Source organism: Micrasema longulum, unplaced genomic scaffold (genome assembly GCF_059751315.1).
Source record: "Micrasema longulum isolate JH-2025_06_02 unplaced genomic scaffold, ASM5975131v1 h1tg000608l, whole genome shotgun sequence".
Lineage (NCBI taxonomy): Eukaryota > Metazoa > Arthropoda > Insecta > Trichoptera > Brachycentridae > Micrasema > Micrasema longulum.
In genome coordinates this window covers 63,914-85,782 of record NW_028277804.1, presented here as the reverse complement: position 1 = coordinate 85,782, position 21,869 = coordinate 63,914, and the positions used below count along the sequence as shown (strand labels likewise).

Here is a 21,869-nt window from a genome sequence, read left to right as displayed (position 1 = left end):
TTTCTTCAATATTAAAAGTATCGACTTATTTATATTAGGTCCTTATGTATTGATAAATAATTTACACTATAATATAGTCTTTTCAATCTTTAAAAGTATTTTTCGGTCTTCTTCGTTGTACTTTTGTATAAAACTAAAGAAATTCGATCAATAATCCAAGAAAGTTGGTCATGTTTGCTGTTGAATCTACTTTATACGGAGTCATTTAAAATAAATTTTGAAAGCAACATTCATGATTTACTCCATATGATAAATAAAAAAATTAAAAAAGGTTTTAAAGTCAAACTAACACTAACTTTGTGTATTTATTTGTATTGAAATCAACCTATTTCTTTATATAAACTATTAAACAATATAACTTGGAAGGTCATCTACACACATGCATCGAATCAAAAAGATATTTAAATATTAAAACTTACATTGTATGACTGTAATAAATAGATTTCTTAATTCTATTTTTTTTACATAAATATAACATACTATTTATGTTACTCAAAATGGAATACTAAAATACAAATTTGTTTTAAATACATTTTTGATAAAACATCTGTAAAGCTTTTTTTACACATTTAATAAAAGTAGATGTTATATTTTTTAAACATAGTTCAAGAAATAAATATAATATAATAGTACCTACTACTAAATGCTAAACATTTGGGTGGGAATAACTTTTGGCAAAATTAAAAAATATTTTTCCATACTGTTCTTTTGCGCTATTAACTCGTAAATTGGGTAGTTATGCATTTTCATTTAATGTTTGTTTTTTTATTTTTTGATGGCACCCAATACACAATTTTAATATTTTTAAAATACTAATTCGAGGTATGTTGTTTAACATGGCAACTACGGATAATACAAAAAATAAATTAAACAAAGAAATATAAACAAACTTTGTAGTAATAAAAACATAAATTATTTCATAAATATATATCTTCACATGCTGGAATGACGTGCAAGTATCAAAATTAAAAACAAAAAATACTCAAATAAATAGGTGCAATATATCTACGCTTCAGTCTCTTGGCACTTTCATTGTTTTTCTTCATTTAACTGGTGAAATCACTTCGCGTCATAACAATTATTGTATGCGTTGTTTCTCTACACTTTTCACTTATTATTTACTAATACGTCGTCACTCAACGAACACCTATTTCTTTCATTAAATGTGATCTTTTTTGATACACAGCGGTACTCAAATTAAATTCAAAGTTACTTTGGAGTTATTTGAAGAAACATTTTACATTACAATGGTTAAAAAAATTTAAAACTCATAACGAAAATAGCAAATGATTGATTGATTTGATCGGTAAAAATTTGCTTATGTATCTCTAAAATAAACAGCTGTCGAATTCGTTGCTTATATTTCGAAAAACTTAAAACTCAAACCATATAATAAATATAATAGTAATTTTGAGATTTTCTATGTTGTCAAATATAAATTTTTTATTGTGTTTTCAGATTTGTTTATTTGGTTGTTACTGTGCATTATATTGTTCACTTTCAATTTTAGTTTTATTAAAAAAGCCATTTTATATCACATTGGGCAGAATTTCACTTTTTGGATAATGTTTTGTCTTTAAATAAAAAGCTTCTGATTTTACAGTGAATGCCTAGAATATTCATTATATCCATTGCATCCGTAGTGTTTTATTACTTTTTTAAGTGCCTCTTAAAATCATTCTTAAACTTTTGTATTTTGAATTTTCCTTGGTTGTATTCAAATTTAATTTTTACTTTGTTACAAAAGCCACTTAAAATCATTCTTAAACTTCTTTTTTACAGTGGATTGGGGAAAATATTCTCAGTTTTGTAAGGTGTTTAAGAATTTGTCCATTGGGTAGTCCTCGCGTCGCACCAGACCTCACTCCGGGGGTGTCATGGGCATGCAGTAGCCGGAGTATGTTCGGATGGCTTCCTCGGTATACGTGCGGCCCGGAAGGACGCCAGCGGACGTGTGGCGCCGCGGACACCCGTGGTCCCTCGGGCACTGGCACAGCACGCTCGTGTTGACCTCGTCCAGAGCCTCCTGTCGCTTCCTCACCGTGAACAGGCGACACGGCTCTTTTCGGGAACATCGAAGCCTCTGTAAAAATATAAAAAAACATTAATTATAATGTATTACTTGCATTGATTTTGTCTTTTAAAAAAAAACGTCAGATGGCAGTAGGATGAGAAACTGTATTTCAAGTCATGGGCAGAGTTGTAAATGTACATTGTATAATATCGTCATAAAATTATCCGCACTTAGTGGTGCAACTTGACCATTTGTTACATGAAGGTAAGATAATCCAGCTTACTCAGAAGTCTGTCCAGACACAATGAAATATTTCGGTATAAAACTGTACTTTAAATGAAGCGGTCGGCGCACAAGTGACGTAACCCACAAACATGTGGAACTGAGATAATTGCATTCAATGTTAAAGCATGTGTACAAATCGGTGATGGTGTGAGCCGCACCACTTATTAATGGATGAAATGAAGTGGGTCCGATCACTTCTACTTTATAAAACGCATGGTTAAGGACCCTTTTCAATGTTTAAGACAATTTATACTTCTGCGCCGACCGCTTCAAATAAATATTACTCGTCGACTTTGTTGGTAGGGTCAAAACGCCTACCTGGATAATGAGTTATTGAGTTATAGTATTTATGAGTTATTATATGAGTTAGCGAGTTATAAATTATGAAAAATGGGTAACATTGGTAAGATTACCAATGACACTTCATAAATCTTGTGAATGCCTAAACTTGCATATATTTATTGATTGATTTACTGTTTATTTTGTAGAACTCCATATTTAAACTTATAATAAAAGAAATCAAACAATGATTTGAGTCTACTGAACACTTTATTTTATTTTTATATTTGTAAAAATAAAATATTCAGTCGACTCAAATCAGTGTTCGATTTCTTCTATTATAAGTTTGCATATATTTTATATATATTACCATTTCACCAAAATGGTATTTGCTTTTGTAGCAATATTTTTTATAAATGCAATGTTAATCGTAATTTTCAGAAACTCGCCCTATAAGTCAACAGAAGTATTTTAAAGGTAAACAAATTAAACTATTTGCTGACTTTTTTGTTGTATAAAAGCGTTTACTTTTTCATTAGGATTTAATAAAACAAAATGAACATTTTTATTTTATTAAAATTAGATGATCAAGGGTATTTAAACTTACTTGACTTGTGGCATTTAAATAACGACTTATTAAAATTAATTTAATATCTTATGAAAATTAGCCGATACTCAAACCACAAAATAAGAATAACTATACTTACACTTTGCGGCGAGCACGCGAAGGTGTACTGGTAACCAAAGTGGCCGCTAGATGTCTCGTACGCCTGCTTCTTGAGCAGATAGGTGACCGAGTTCTTGGGGCAGTGGCAGTGAACTATCTGCTCCGTGGCGTTAGCGTCAGGACTGGAGATGAGCGTCCACGTGGGATCCTTGAAGTATCGACACTTGGTCAACTTCTTGACGGGCTCGCACGTCTTGTAGTGCCGCGTCTTGTCCACCAGAGTGTGGCCGTCATCCGACGACAGATTGCTGCGAAAAGACCATTATTATAGAGCGGATGTTGTATAATCTTAATCGGATAAAATGTAACGTAATAATGACCGGTTTCCTAACGCATGCGCGGTAATAATGAGACAATACTTTTTTAGACTGCGGTTTAAATTGTTTTCTGTTTCTTGTATGTCCGCTCACTCCATAATAATATAATATAATACAACGTAAGTAAGTACCTCCCAGCTTCAAAAATGCTTATGATACCTTTTTTATTCATTTTTACGTTAAAGTATTTGAAAAAAATCATTAGACTTATATTCACTTTGGTATGGTTACCATATCGACCCCTTGAAATAACAAGGTTCCAACTAACAATTTGAGTTACCGAATGAAAACAGTTCCATTTGTAAAAGTCTTAATTCCTTCCATACGCACTAACACCATATACTGGATATTAAAGAAATTACGTAGTTTAGAAAGGAATTAAAAAAGGTTTCAGGGCCCCGATTACAATGGAAAGTTAACAGAGTTATCTTCGAGTATATTTGCATGAACATTTAAAGTATCTTCGTCGGTAAACTATAATTGAACATGTTTAGAAGAAAAACTTTTATGCTTATTCTGCTTTTCATACAGAAAACTTAATTTTACTTTGTAGATGAAGTTGAAGATAAATGTTAACTTTCCATTGTAATCGGGGCCCTGCTGCATCCAGTTATTTAATACCTACAATTTGTAAAAATAGGTTCACAAATTGTATCAAATAATAAAGTATCAGTGTAAGGTGGAACCTTGTTATTCCAAGGGCTCGATATTAAAAAATAATCATTTTAAAACTTTTAATAAAAAGATACCTTAGTTTATTCCAAAGTTTTTCGATCGTTATATTGGATATAAAAAACTTTTTCTTACACGCGGTAAAAATTAGAACATTTGATTGAATATTTATCGAAAACGTGTGAAAAAAATAATGAAAATGAACTACTTTGAATTTCGTCACAAGGAAGTGTTGTGATATATTTCCGATTTCGGGAAGCCAATTCATCAATTAGCAGAACTCTCCGACTATAACTTGTGACGGCACAGGCGGAGTAACCGATTCAACCCGCGTTACAGAAATATTATAATTAGGAGACCATATTATAGAATTCGAATGTAATGCAGAAAACATTTTACTCTATCTTTACCACTACACTCAGTGAAAAAGACGAATCACATCAGTGTTTTTCCACTACCGAATAAATACCCTAGCTTAATAAAAATGCGCTTAATTTCAATGTAGATATTTAGTAACATTTTCACTACTTGGACAAAAATAAATAAGAAAAGAATTACGTTCCATAATGGCTTGAAAAAGTAAGACAAAAGAAAATATTTCAGTAAAAACTCTTTAATGTCTCAGACATCAAATCAGAGTCATCATACATTACATGGTAAGCAAATGCGCTTTCCACTATACACGGCTGACACTAGGGCTGGTATTCTAAACGTAAAAGCGCGCGTAGAAAACGCATTTTTAACGCGAATTTACTTACTAAATACACGCCGCGATACCTTCGCGTGAAATTCCGTTAAGAATGCCAGCCCAGGGCTGCCATCGCGAACGCTCTCGCATCCGTAGAAAAAGCTTTTATAACACGTATTCACATACTAAATACGCGCTATTAAAGTGCTGTCTACGGCCACGATTTTTATTTTCATTTGAAATCCTATCTTCTAACTTTACAATTTACTATCTAATAAATTAATAGGGCAAAGAATATAAATATTGTTTACCTCTTACAAGCGTGATGTCCTGCGCAGCGGCATTGCCTCTCCACCCAAGGAAGGTTCTCGTCATACAAGTCTACCTTATTGCATACGGCATGGGGACTGCATACGGGGAGATCTTCTTCAGAATTCTGCAGACAACATACAAAACACACATATTAGTCTCACTGACATGAACTATGTATCAAAACTGAAATTACTTTAAAATGGCATCACAAAAAAAAACAATATTTTTAGTTGATTTGCTTTCCGCATCCTAAATTTTCTGGAATTCTAATGTACCTAAATAACCCTAAAAAAAACGTGACGTGTTTTGTCCCCTCTCATAACGTAGGTACTTTTTATATGAACTCCGAGTTTCATTCTTTACCATTCGTTAAAGTATTTCCTACTTGAACCGTTTTTTTATTAAATGAATAAAAAATAATAATATGAGATATTAAATATGTATCTACCTACAATAAATTATGAAAGCAATATTTTCGCCATGATGTTCAATAAGTTTTCACATTAATTTCCAAATATCGACAGTGAAAATGTTTAACTGTTTAATCCACATTAACGGCTCTCACACTAATCATACAAATTTCAGTTGACATTCGAGAAAATACATCGTTTTCTAATCAAAACTACATACATATGGGATGGGGAGGCACTGATAAATCAATATTCAAACCTCTCAAATCTGCTCAAAAATCAGTCATCTTAGATATAAGGGAATTATATATTTTTAGAATAATAATGTTCGTGAAAGCAAATTATTCTACCAAATCCCAAAAGGAACACTCCCACACTACCAGAAGTAAAACTAGAGGATGGGTCACGGGGTTTACCACAAACTCTGAATTCGGGCAAAGAAATTTCAGGTTTCTGGGCTCCAAAATATTCAATATGTTACCCAAACATTGCAAAACCATGACCCGGATTCAATAAAATAAATTTGTAAAAAATTGGCTACTGGATTTAGGTCGAGAAAATTCGGAAAATTTACTCAAAAACATTCTTAAATAATAAATGGTATAAATTAATATTGTATAACTGTATGATAAATTAACTAGTAGGTAGTAATTTTATTGTTTATTTTGCATAAAAATGTCTGCCTTAAAACAGGTTGTACCTAGTTAGGTAGACTAGACATGATTCAGAGAAATTTATTACCTGAGTGTGTATGTAGTAGATAAACCATGATTGTTATTATTTTTTTATTAATATATTTTTTTAAATATCTCATCGTTTAAGCGATACATTTAATAGAATCCCTCGTATGAAGTAAAAAAAAACGAAATTATGTCAAAAAGTTCTGTATTGTGTGGTTTTTTACTGACAATATATAATTCCCATTTTTTCCGATTGGTAGATTAACATTGAAAGCGCTGTCATTATTATGCATAAATGAATTCGAGATTTGAATGAAGACGAGCATATTCACCTTATCAGCAGATGTGGTAATAACGATACCTTGTGGTTACGGTTACAGAAGCAATCCTCAGCTCGACATTATCTATGCACACACCGCGTATCGTCTTACTCTCTCCGCTTCATTATTAAAATATTGTTATTCATTTTGTTTTGTACGAATAACGACTCGTTTTCTCAGGTTTCGAGACTCCCACCGGCCACCGCAGGTAATATTGTGGTATCGAGTACTAAGTATCTAGGTATATGATCACGTGTCGGCTGTCTGCTCATACTTCGTATTTTATTATTTTATCAACATATACGGAAAAAATGCCTTTTAAAAAATTATAATATAAACATAATTGGTTTAATTAACGAATACCTACAATATATATTTATTCAACTTTTTGTATATAATGTTATTTGTACATTGGCAGGCTTATTGCCAAATGGGAATTTCTTCCAACCAACCAACAAAATAATAGCTTTATTTTTGTAATTCAAGTTACAGAACATATTCAATAGAAAATAAAGATTAAAAAGCGAAGATATATAAAAATAGAAATATACGTATTTGTTTATGAAAACCTTAATTCAAAACTATTATTCAATGGGCAAAAGGAAATGAGAGGAAAGAGGAAAGGAGAAGAGATAAGGGAGAGAAAGGATGAAAGAAAGGAAAGATGTTTCTTCAGACGTGATTTAAACAGAGATGATGTAGTAACATCTTTGATGGTGGATGGGAGATGATTCCACAGCCGACAATACTTTTTACCCAAGATTTTGAAACAAAAATTAAACCTAATAATTATACAACTCATTCAAAAGAAGTTTAAAACAACTTAAAAATAAATATAAAAGTCAAATTCTTTAGTAAATTATTTTAAGGGATTACTATAAAAATAACATCACAAAGCACTGTTTAATAAAAAACGGGTACAATACTTTTTACCCAAGATTGAAAAACAAAAATCAAACCTAAAAATTATACAACATATTTACTAGAAGTTTAAAACAATTTAAAAATCAAATTAAATAATAAAATATTTTAAAGGATTTAATATAACAAGAAAATCATAAAGAACCGTTTCATCTAATAAGTATACTAGAGAAATAAGTGCGAAGGATTTCGGTCACTGTTATCAATATTTTTATTGTCACCCAAAAAAAGAAACATAGTAAAGTATACTAGAGGTTAATTATCTTGGAAAAAGTTCAAAAGGTTTGTTCTGTAAGAACAATACTCTACACTAAATATATCCTATTCGTGGAAAATGTATATACGGTTGAAAATGGCCCTCAAAATTAAATATTTGGGTAAATCATAAGAACGCAATTATTTTTTTTTTTTTAAAAATCTTCGTCGGTAAATACTGAGACGGTATAAAGTGATATCGATTCTTATGTGCGAAAGTGTTCATATTTGTATGAAAATTTAAAGTATTTTCTTCGGTTACCGGTAATTGAGCATGTTAAGAAAAAAAATTGGAGACATATTATATTTTTCATACAGAAATCTTAATTTTACTTTGTCGATAAAATTGAAGACTAATTTTAACTTTTAACCCATCAGAATCACCCTGGAATCTATTTAATACTGCATTACAAGTATACACTGTCATGTACGTGTGTTTACAATTTATTTATTTAATTCTATGGCATAAATACTTTTTTATTTACTTAAAAATACATCCGAAATTAATGTCTTATATCTGTGTAGATAACTGTGTCATTGTGTGAAGTAAGAACGTAAGTGAATATCGGTTTCTGTAGATTTTTGTAATAAGGAATTTTATTATTTCTTATTAACTCGCTACCTGGCTCACATTCTTCGTCATTTAATAATTATATTATATAATATAAGTATTTATATTATTTAAGTTTATGAACAAGCATTATCTACCCACTAAGAAAATATCCTTTTTATAAAATTAGTAATGCAATTTTTTTATGTACAATTTTTTATGAAAATGAAAAATGTGAAAAATTTCATACAAAAATAATTAAACAGTTTTTATGTATTTATCAGTCTTATTTTGTTCTTTAATTTATCAAGCTTGATAATACGTCCATAGATTATATACATGTAATATTAATATTGAATATACCGATTTATAAATATGTATAAAATAAACTATTTCCATAATTTACTTTTTGTTTTTATGCCCCAATGTCCAAAATGTGTGGTTTAGTCAATTCGTCACACAACTTGAAATTCTTTGGGATAGACCTTCCGGTTTTTCGTAGATATTTTTCACCATTAAAACAGTGTGGGATGAGAAGATTGGCATGGTTTAGTTCGAAGTCTTGTATATTTATCGTGTTTATGAAAATATTATATACCATTATTGTATTGCCTATGTTTGTCTTTGCTTTATAGTTGTGTGTTCTTTTTGTTCAGCTTCTTGTTTATATATTTCTTTATATAACTGTTGAGAATAGCTAAGGCCAATACAATAAATTAATTAATTATCACGCCGTTCGCGTTCGCTAGCTAAACATCGTATTATTTTTTTTTAATATCGACTATTTATGTCTTAATTATAGCATTTAAGAAACAATAATTTCGAAAACACTTTATGTGCCCGATGATTATTTTTTTAATTCAATCAATAATTTTATCTGCAAAGCTTTTAATATTATATCGAATGTACCTTCAGATACAACTTATAGGTATGCGGTTAAACTTAATCAAGTGTTTATATTAATAATAATTTTAATTAAAATATTGTTACAGCATAATAAAAAACCCGTTCAATTATTTTAGTTATAAATAGTCGTGAGATTTGATTGATTGAGAATATTGAGATTTTCTTCTATACATCTAAAGCAAACGTTTACATATTTTTGTGTTACGAATGGATAAAGGTACTGCATTAATTTATAGTTATTTACATCGGTGTAATATTCTGTCACTTCACGACAGAGGACCGTGTCCGAGGGAGATGTAAGTTTAACGCTTCATTGAGCCAGAAGGAGATGAAACCACGAGATTGTGACCACTAGCTGTGGCGACATGTACCGAGTACCATTACCGTAGTTATGGTTACCCGACACCGAACCTTCTCGAATTCACTCTCCCATTATTCCTCTACTTTTCCTCCTAAAGTTATGCCAACATAACAAAAAAGCACATTAAAAAACTCGACGAATAACAGTTCGAAAAAATGAAATTATTGTTTTCGGACAAACGCGTATAGAAAATTCGTTTACACTTTTTTCTTTCATTGTGCGCGCGCTTTAAACCGTATTTTTGCTGGTTCGACTCAGGCGTGAACACGAAGCTACCACGGGATCATAAACTCTACATCAACTTAACACTGCACTTATAATATTTATCTTATTTTTATTATTTTATTTATATATATTTATATATTGGTTTATCATATGTTCATTTTTTTTTCACTTTCCCAGCTAACAAGTGTACATACCCCGTTCCAAGCTACGCAATCACATTTTTATACATTATAATAATCACCAAGTTAATAGAACCAACAGATAAATAAAATATAAACAATATTTAAAACAAAATATAAACTTACTCGTATATGCATATTGATACATATATACACACACATATATATACATATATATATATATATATATATATATATATATATATATGTATATACATGTGTATACATAATGATTGCTATTTGTATTTTTAAAATTTTTATTTATTTTCATATTTTATTTTTAACATTCAGTTAGAATCTCCAATCCGCGGCATGCATCAATCTCTCTGACTCCCACGACCAATGTCATGAAAGAGCGAGGTCAACACCTTCCTCAACTTGACAACACTCCCGCTTTTCCACAATTCCGGCAAAAAGTTATGGACCTTCTTGCCAACATAATAGTGTTGCCTCGATGCCAGAACAGTTTTGACCCCTTCACTTAGTATCAGGTCCCTATTGGAGTATCTTGTATTATGGTATGCATTACGCTTTATGCATTACGCTATATATGAATTTACCCATTTTTGCATTCGAAACCATTTTTTAAATTATTAGTTGCTTGGTTGGAAATGTAAACAATATCTTTTTTTAATCTTATAATATTATAAATCAAACACTGATTTGAGTCTACCAAACAGTAGACTGTTCAGTAGACTCAAATTAGTGTTTGATTCTTAGATGTATAAGGTTTGATTTCTAATATTATAAGTTTAAATATGGAGTTCTACAAAATAAACACCAAATCAATCAATATCTTTTTTTAATGTTTGATATTTTAAACTCGAATATGATTTGGGACAAAAGATGGGATAATTCGTATTTGGTGTTGAGATATTTCAAATTCTCATGTGATTAGTGTCTGGAAGAGATATTTCAAATTCGAATATTATTTGTGCCAAAAGATAATTCACATTAGAATAATTTGTGTCTAGTTTGGATATTTCGAGTTTAAATATATTTTGTCTCGAAAAGAAATATGTGTTTCAAATTCCAACTTGAATTTTGACAAAAAATAATAATTACATTATAATTTGTGTCAAGTGAAATTTTAAATCTGAATATGATTTATGATATTTGATATTTCAAGTTCCAATATGATTTGTGGCTGCAGAAAATTTCACGGGAATACGCATAAATTAATTTATTGACAGTTAAAGCTCTTTCAGTACTCCTAGACTTAGAAATGAAAAGGCGTTAGCATTGACCCAATAGTCGGCTTCCACTCGAGTGGCGTGGTTATTGCTTGAATTTCTCATGACGTGACATCTGTTGGTATCTCCGTAATCTTCCACGCACGAAGTACAGACACTAATCCGCAATACTCGACAAGTTGCTAATTACCTCTAATGGATGGATTTCCTTCCAACAGCCACTAGCGAGTGGAAGAAACTGCCTAAAAAAACATCGATAGAAACGTTCTTGCTTCATTCGTTCTCTGCGATTTCCTTGTAACAGTATTTTCGTGGTAATTAGCGAGAGATATTTACGAATCTACAAGAAGTATAGAAAATGGTGCAAAGTATGTCACAGAAAGGAAACTCCGAGTACAAAATTGGATAAAATATTCAAACTTTTATATCATTTCTCCGTTAGGGTAGGCAGAAAAGATATAATGCCATATCAATCGAATTCGCTTCATTAGTATGGTCCCCTCAGTATAATGTAAATATTAATCAAATTGAAAACATTCAAAAGAAATTTAAAAGGAGCCTGGAATATTATTTTGGCAACATTGAAAATGATTTCGGCGCATCTTTGATCAATTTTAATATAGAATCACTACAAAAAAGGCGCCTTACATGTGATTTAATTTTTCTTTTTTAAATTCTCAATAATATAGTTGATTCGCCGTATCTTTTACAAGATATTGGTTTCCGTTGTCTTCTTCGCTATACCAGATTTAATTCCCTTTTTATGTACCAACTTGTAAAAACAATTATACCTCGAATTCATTCATTAGACGTACCTGTAGAAATTATAATGGACTCAGTATTGATGGAGACATTGCACGTTGCATTTGTACAGAAAATTTCTTCATGGGGTCGATTATTTGGGATAGTTGCTGAATGTGCATCTTGAGTGGTTTATGCTATGTATATGTGCCGCATGTAATGTATATGTTTGTGTATGTTTTATATGTGCGTTCATGTGTGTGCGTGGATGGCTCGGAGTGTACATTCGGTATTTTTATTTATTTTAATTTATTACCTCCATGGAAAACTCAAATGTTAACAATTATTCTTTTCTCACTTAAATTCTTATTTATTTATTTTTTTGTCACATTTAATGTTTATATCTTTTGGATAGTTTATAAAAATTTAATTTGTCTTTTCATGTTAAAAAAATGTTGTTTTTAATTCTTATTATGTATGACTGTATGTTTTTTGAATAAAATAAAATAAATCACTCTGTCTGTATACAGATCTCGCTTCCTCTATATTATTCTATCTATTCCGACAGACGGCGATAATGCTCGTCCCAGCCTCACATAACGCATGGATCTCGACATTGTGCACCTAGCATAAAAAGTTTTACCACACAATCGCCTGAGAGATTGTATTTCGACTGCATTCAGCTTCTTTCTTCCTCATTTTGACAATTTCATACTTCTATGTATGGATGCGAAACTTCAATAACACGTTTCAACATAACTGAATAACGCGCATATTATTGGTTGATTGTTTACGGTGAATGATATGGCTTCAGTTTGGTAACATAACGAACTCTTTTTAACCGACTAAATTTTCTTCTTTTTTTTGAGAACATTAAAGGGTGAAGTGGGGTTGTTTGTTGGCGCGAAACAGTAGCCAGTAGCAGCTGTTAAAAAAACTCTAAACCGGTAGCTAATTTCAACTGTAATGTGGTTTGCGGTTCTTATAAATACATGTGGGCACTGGGCACAGTAGACTATAATATAATGGCCATATTACATGGATAAGAAAACTAAACAAGAAAATAAACAGAAATTCAAACAATATTTTGTTTCCCGATTCTTCGGCCTAAGTAGTCCTGGGCCATAGCCGTTCATAATCGCAGCCCTGAAGATGCCTACTTAGGCAAAGGCGCTTGTAATGATGTTTTATTGGTATTATTAAAATCATTAACTATGGAGTATCCAGAAATGTGAAAATTTACTGTTTATTTAAGCACTTTATATACATTTACACTTAACATACATACATATGTATAAGTGCGTGCGTATTGCTTTAAGGCGATTTCTTCCTACCTACCCAAACCGTTCAATTTGAAACAATCAGTGGTATATGTACATATTATACGTACAAGTCAAAACATAGATGTATATATATTTTTATAGAAATTTAAATTGACTAAATATCTACACTATACTATGATAAGTGGAGGAGGTAAAGAGGAAAGGAAAGAGGGAAGATAAAGGAAAAACTCAAATATTCAGGAAGTGATATTTCATACGTGATTTGAATTTAAATAAAGAAGGGGCGTATCTGACAGTTGTGGGTAGATTATTCCATAATCGAGCAGCTACTACTGTGAAAGAGAAGGTAAAAAAAATAGAGCGGTGAATGGGTATTGAGAGGATTAATGTTAATGCCTGTTCTAAATTTACTATTTGTCCAGGCGGATAAAGAATACAGTTCTGTGTGGGAAATAAAACCAGAACGCTGGACGAATGTTTTTGACTCGATGGCTGCTCTTAGCTAAAAATCATGAATAAGGACATATCGAGTGGAGTTAAGTCCGCCTCGTTGTCTTCAGTGACTGGCGTGTTCGCTCACCATTCTTGAGGTTATGGGTTGGATCTTTAGATAAATTAAGATTTCAAACAATTTGTGTATTGCGTCACACAAATCTGACTCAAAATCTCATCAGTTTTCTGAACCATATAATTCAACCATTATAGACTGGCCACTGGCTATACAAGTGCCCAAGGGCAGTTTAGTCACTAGTGTTGTATTTTTCGCCGGCAGTTCCATGCCCCGAGATGTTTACATTTAAATTATAACTACATTCAAAATTACCTTCGTGTTGTAATCGCATGTTTGGTTTTTATCATTTTTACCTTTGTGGTTGTTATACCACAGGTTTGTGTGTGATTGTGTGATAAAAACTCACATTGCACACCATCTTCTTAACTTCCCTAGAAGGGATATTTATTTTACGTGCACCAGGGCCCCGATTACAATGGGAACTTAACAGAGTTATCTTCGACTGTCTATAAAGAACAACCGATATTTGTGTACAAAAATGAGTACATTTACATGAACATTTAAAGTATCTTCGTCGGAAACCTATAATTGAACATGTTTGGAAGAAAATTTTTTTATGCATATTCTGTTTTCCATACAGAAAACTTAATTTTATTTTGTAGATAAAATTGAAAATAAACGTCAACTTCTCATTGTAATCGGGGCCCGTGGCCGCGATAACAATGGGAAGTTAAGGACGTCATACCTTCGCCATGACGTCATAGTTGGAGATAAATTCTCTCGAGCGAATATGCAGATACACTACCGACCCTCTATCTTCAAGATTTGGGTAAGTACATCGTTATGTACCAAAGGGACGCGTACGCCACGTTGCACATATCTGCGCACTAAAGTGACATACCTTCATTATCACGTCATAGTTGAAGATAAATTCCCCCGAGCGATCACGAAGATTCACTACCGACCCTTCTTCTTCAAGTTTTGAGGTAGATACATCGGTATGTACCGAGGGCTCAAGTACCCCACGGTACACATATATACTCATTTAAAGTGATAAAAAGTTTGTCCCACCTAGCAATTTTCGCTTTAATTACGATTTTTTCAAATTTTTAATCGTTCTTAGATGGCCACTTTTTTCCTTTAAAGCCTATTTAAAATGCGAAAGAGTATATGTCGAAGTTGAACAATAATTGTCGATCCATCCTTATTTTACCGTGCCGTGAGGATTTGGACGATACGTGAGGAATGAGCCATTCAATGTTCGCTAATCGCCACATTCACAGATGCTATGTTAAACGCCTATTTTTAACCCTTATCTTGGCAGAACGAAAAAATATGTTTTTACACATTTGATGATTAAATCCCACAAAAGTACTTTTATTTTTTATCAACGTTTATTATGAATTGTGATAATACAGTTAAGAATGAAAAATATGGTAAAGTAGTTTTGGTTGAACGCTTTTTTACACGTATTTTAGTTCATGAGAAAAAATTAGATCATATTTATTTATTAATGGACATTGTCCATGTATACAATTTATAGGGTTTAAATATTACAATAAAATAATAGTTTAAAACATTAAAAAAAAAAAAAGAAGCATTGACAAACATAAGGGACATCGAGACAAGATCTGGACTATTTATTTAGTGCTCGTTTAAATCCTTGTAAACTTAAACCAAAATAGTACAGATCTTGTCTTGAGTTAACAATACGACAAAGACGGGTCATTGGAGAATTTAGGTCATAGTTTGTTCTATGCTGATCGATGAACAGTACTTCATTGTTTCTCAATCTACGAGTCGGAATATTGAATTTTACTTGTCCCAGTAATGATGGAACATCGATTATTCCATTTAGTATGCCGAACATATACTATATATGGAGTCAATATTAGTTCTACGTTTTTGTAGACTAGAAATATTTAACATTGACTCTATTTCAGCATAAGAATAATTATCTCTCTCTAGTCCAAGCATCCACGCTATTTTTCGAAGGAAGCGATGTTGGACTGATTCAATGTGATTTATGCGATTGACATAGAATGGAGACCAGACCACGGAGGCATATTCTAGAAGAGGGCAAACAGTTGAGCAATAAAGAGTTTTGGTTGTACGGACATTTGTAAAATCAGAGGATATTCTGTTAATGAAGCCAAGTAATTTCAGTGATTTCAATATGTATCCTATAGGATACGTTGCCAAGAAAGGGGTTGAATATGTAAAAATCATGAGTTTTGCTGATTGAAAACACCTGAGATATTTTAATTTTACAACGAAACTCAATTTAAATTGAATAAATTATTACAGAAAACGTTTTGTTAATAATTTAAAGCTTCTGGTGTTACCAGCTGGCTTTACTGTAGTTAATGTCAGAATTATTTTTGATCTTACATAAGGATAATAAATGTCCTTTTAAAAATACATAAATTTTCGTGTATTTTAAATCCGTGACAGCTAATTTCGTACCAGGATTCACGGCGAATTTTAATTTATAGCAAATGTTAATATTTTCACCTGCGATAATATAAAGTGGCAGTGTTTTTTTGGCACCAATTTACAAACTCGGAGCAATAAGGCAGATAAGTTGAGGGGGTTCGATTTTTTTAAAATGTTGTTTTTTTTCTTTTCCATTAGATTCTCATTTATTATTATTATTTTATTTCTATGATAAAAATCATAGTATAGTATTTATAACATAATATTTTTATTTTTACTTCTAACGCTTGTTTAGTTTTTGTTATTTATTGACAATTTTTCAATCAATTTCACTGTATAAAATGTTTTTAAATTTATGTATAACTACTTGCCGACGTTTCTATGTCTACCGGTTTCGAGACGTACCCGTCTCTTAGTCAGTACACTAATATCCCATATGCATTTTCACCATGTAGTGTCACAAAAATATCAAACCAACGTGCTGATAGGACACATGTCATTGGTAGCTTACACTAATGTTCAATGTTTTTTTATACGCTTGGTCTTATGGAAGCAATAGTTAAAAAGGTAGAGATAGAGGAATGAAGTGTGAATTTACAAGGTATGTATAATATTTTATATGGCATGTTTCAAAATCATTTTTTTTTCCTTGGCACGAGACACCCCAGTAAGGTAAAATTATCTAAAATAACAATATGACAAAAACACTTGTCTTAGACTTCATAATATGTAAAAATAAAATATGATAAAATTCATTAGTTAAGTATACCTCGATAAAGAATTTTGTGTAGCTTTGAAACCGGTCGGTAGAAAAAAAAATTGTTTAAAAAAGTTTTGTGTTTATTTTACTATTGTACACACTTATTTTCCTTATTTATAAATTTTTCACTGTTGTTTTATGTGTGCACTAAGAAAATAAGAAATAAAAGAAGTATACAGAATAAGAATTATAAGAAATTCCGTGGTTTTATATAGGCCGTTATCAGTTTATCGTCTTCATTGAAGTATTCATGAATAATTAATGCGAATTTTTAATTATTACTATTTTATTGCTAACAATAATTTAAAATATCTGTGAGATTATTAATTTAGGAAATGAAGATTATTTAATTACGATGCGGCCATTAAAAAATCATCCCCATTTACCATCTGCGAGAACCGTGAGAAAGTATGTATATCCGTGTCATGTGACGGGTTGGAATTATTTATAGAAGGGTTGGAAGTGCGAGGGTGGAGATTATTATTGATAGATATAAAAGGAAACGGCTTCTTCTTCATCTTGACGCAGGAAGTACTGTACTTAACATGTACCAGATGAGACATGAAGAATGAAAGCACCGGAGTACTAACATTTGGTTGATTTTTATAAAGCTTCACTAAAAACAATGAAATACGCATATCTTACTGTCGTCAAAAAAAAAAAAATGTTTCGAAAAAATCGTTATTAAAACGCCAAATTAAGCTTTTAACTTAGTTACATAGTACAGATTATTAAAAAAAAAACATATTTAAGGTCTTTATTTTTTTTGTGCACAACAAAACATTATGTTTTTATATGAAACCTCTTATTAAAAGTAATATGAAACATGGTTTTCTATGCACGGATGTAAGTGGGAGTCATTATCACATTTCAAATGTTAAAATTGACAATACACTTTTTTTAACTAGGGGTGGAAGGATTTCCATCTACATATTCACAATTAGATATTTGCATATAATTTTAGGTATATCTAGATGACATCCCATGTTATTGTACGAACGAATATTAAAAAGGGTCCTGGTTAATGTAGATGTTTTATGAATGAAGAGCAATTTCATTTATGTTTATGTAAATTACGAAAAAAGGACAAAAATCATTGAATTGTTTTTTATTGTAAAATAGAACCGAAGTCCAATTGGAAATATTAAATTCCCGGTTGGAAAGGGTTCGTTTTAATGCGAAGGTAGTTTTTATTACATTGTATTATGAGTTGTGAGGATTTAAAAATCGATATACTGGCCGAAAGGTGTAGTGTGTAAAGTGCTGGACGGGAAGCAGGTGGAAGAAAGAGAGATTAAGTGAGATTTGGACAATGAGCAATGTAGGTACCGAATAAAACATTGAAATAGTTACATCGTCAACAAAGAATATAGCAAAACATCTAAAGTGCAAGTTAATAAAACTGTGTAGATATTAAAATTAAATTGATAGCATTGAATTTTCCATAACATCGTTATTGCTATATTGTTATTTTATAATTTTGATACATCCACGAGTATATTAAAATCGAAATATTAAATAAATCGATAGTAATTTTTATCCAGGATACAGTTTTTTTAAAATTAATTTTAACCAAATTATTTTTAGACGTAAAAAGTATTTATTGACTTATTTTTTTTGTAACACTAAATGCTTTTACGCTATTTATAAAATGGCTTACCATTAAATTTATTACTTTAAAGCTTTATAATTTTGCCGATCAATGCTCATCTAATGGAATTGCTACTGGAATCAATGAAAATAACAACCGTTTATGTAATCGTAATTTATTAATATTCGTGTGATTAAAATTTGTATAATTCGATGACCAAAAACCTGTGGATCTAAATTGTTGGACTCCTCAATTTAATCAAAACATTTTTAATTCAATTATGCGATTATAATATAACCGAGTTACGTATCACAATTCATGATTCATTGTCATGTTTTAACATTATTGGTCATCGGTCATTAGGTATATTATAAATATTTTTTAAATATGTTTATACTTCTATATGCAATCAACATTCGAATTATTCTAATTCACCTAAAACACATTTTCATTAAACGTCGCTATTATGTCGGTGCAGGTAAATAATTGGAATAATTAATTAGTTTACCGGACGTAAAACCAAATATTACGTAGGTCGTATGTATGGGTATGTAACGCAATACTAAATCGGATGTGAATTGAGGGCGTCAAACGTATTTTATTCTTAAGAATTTTAAACCTCTCTTGCAATGTAATATTAAATGCAATGTGATCTCGACCTGGAGAGAAAGTTAACGATCGAAATATTATATTGTCCGATGGTTGAAGGAAAATAACGCCGAAGAAATAAGACTACCTAAACCTATACAGTACATAATCCAATAATGTTTTAGTTATCTGAGGCAATAAATTATGTGTTTTTTTTTCAAGTTTTGTAAACTTCTCAATCGATTATTTGAAATTACAAATTTTTATTTTATTTATAAACTAGTGCGGATAATTTCCGCTGGATTACGTGTCAGTGTTTGTTTTTAAAATACAACAACAACAAGAAACTTTTCAGTTTGTTCCTTAGAGTATATACATCTGGTTTGTTCTATTTTCTTGAAGTCAATTTTTACACTATAAAGATGCGCGTATAATAGTACCTACGTCATATAACTTTGCACTTTTTACTACTTTGAAAAGCTTCAAGTTCGCAGCAATAATTTATTTTTTCTTTTTTTGTTTTATTTATTTCTTTTTTCATTGTTTTATATTCCCTTACTATTTCTTCTTCTTCTCTTCCTTCTTTATTTTCCCATCCCACTTCCTTTCACCCCTAGCGAACTGCACATTTTTTCTGTTCCTATATGAAACCCATATTTGGTCTTGTTATTGGTTGTTATTCTTTATCTATTGTTTATTATTGTCTGTGTTGGTTTCAAAAAAAAAAAAAAAACCTTAGCTTATACATCATTAGGTATAATTGAGAGTAAAAATATACTATAAGTTAATATTGGCGGCCTCCGTGGTGTAGTGGTCAAGACGCTTGACTCACGCACGGAAGGTTCCGGGTTCGATTCCCGGTGAGAACACAAAAAAATAAAATGTGAATTTTCTCAAGCCTGGGTGCTCTGTGATGTAATTCACCACTGTAATTAGGTCTCCTGGCCTGTTGTGGTGCAAAAAAAAAAAAAAAAAAAAAAAAAAAAAATGTAAATGTAATGTAAAATGTAATAAAATAAATTAATATTCAATATATTTTTATAATATTTTATAAATGAAGTTACACATTTGGTCATAATATTCATAATTACAATACGCGTTATTCGGGGAATCTTCATGTGTCTAAGTTTCGCTCAACAAAGTTTGGCAGTAGGTCCTCGGAACATATTGGCCATTCCGAATATAATAAACTGCCTGATGAGCTAAGACACGAAAAACTGAATAAAAAATCCAGAAGTGTCGCAATCAAAAAATATTTCTTAAATATTTTTGACATTTAAAATTATTAATGTAGTTTATATAAGATCGTGTTTTATGTTTCTTATACAATAATGTTTTCTTTTTATTTCGGATGTATTAATTTGTATGATATTATGTATTGTCAAAAATTTTTTTTTTTCTTATGTACGGTCCCAAATGAGTTTCTAATAACTCCTGGGAGTATAATATGTCATTTTTTTATTATATGTTTTGTAATTAATAATAAAAAAAATATGTGGAATATATAATATATACTACTCCTTTAAGTAATTAAAATATTTTAAATATCGTGTTTTTATTGTATCTACGAATATCGCTAATTTAAGCGAAAATCGCTCGCGTTAAAAAACTTCAACAGACCTATTTACTCAACCTGCATTCTTAATTTATTTTTAAATGACGTACTCGTAGATAATATAAGCTCCATTTATTACAACGGATCAATAGCCCAAATAAAAATAAGTGTTGTTATAAATATGAATTGAAATAAAGTTAGGACATGTTAAAAACGCTAAGTAATAATCGTGTTTTAAATACCAGAAATGCATCTATGGAATAAATAGGAAGTTGCTCCATGTTATTCAAATTGGAGATCTTCCCATCATCCATATTCAGTAAGTCCGTATCTGTAGTGTATTACGTATGTCGTATGTACAAGAGTACGCCTTGCGTCTGCATCTTGTAGGAGATGCGTGTCAGGTTATTCTACTCGGAGCACTTACTTCCTCCTATTCACGTGCCCCCTTTTATGCTCCATCTCTTTATCTCCCACAAGACACTTCGGCCCATTCAGCCTCACAAAGGAGCGCACATCCTTCCTTGTATGGAGGAACTCTGAATGGCCTGTCGATGTCGTCGGCGGAGTACCTTTTCAGTTCTTCGCGAGACCTCGGAATACGGGCGATGCTTTTTATTCACTGACGATATTCTTTTACTGCGATAATAACATAGACACGGTGACGTAATGATGTCTAGCGTATTCAGTTTTTCGCCAGACTTCAATTCTACCGTCCTCGCGAAGAGTGCAAGACATTTAGTTAAATGCATGTTCGGAATCGCGAAGAAAGATCTTTATTTTAGTCTTACGTATCAATATTCTTTTAAGAACCGTGAAATGCAGAGAGCAAAACTGCAGTAACTAGATTTTCAGTTTATCATTTAATAATCTTTAATTTAGTTTTATTTATCTCTCAAACTTAAATATTATTAAACAACATTATTTTCTTTTACCGCGTTTTTCTCAGAAACATGTCTAACTGAGATACTGCACTCTTCTTACGAAGGGCGGAATTGACAACTCTAAAATTAAATTCTAATCGAATTTTTGATTCCACGTTTTTTAAAAAGAAAAATATTTTTAAAACAGATAGGTAGTTTTTAGTTCACTCGTGTACAAACGAGTATA

General features: G+C 31.1%; 1 protein-coding gene across 1 annotated transcript in view; it reads right to left on the bottom strand.

The window, feature by feature from the left end:
- Nucleotides 1–706: 706 nt before the first annotated feature.
- The window catches only part of aos (protein argos), a 69,161-nt gene continuing 47,998 nt past the window's right edge, over nt 707–21,869 (bottom strand). Inside the window, exons 2-4 of the mRNA XM_088228798.1 lie at nt 5,294–5,418; nt 3,286–3,553; nt 707–2,083 (exon numbers count right to left, since the gene is read on the bottom strand). Coding sequence (XP_088084924.1) covers nt 1,862–2,083; nt 3,286–3,553; nt 5,294–5,418 — 615 coding nt within the window. The 3' untranslated portion in view covers nt 707–1,861. The remainder of the gene's footprint in view (nt 2,084–3,285; nt 3,554–5,293; nt 5,419–21,869) is intronic.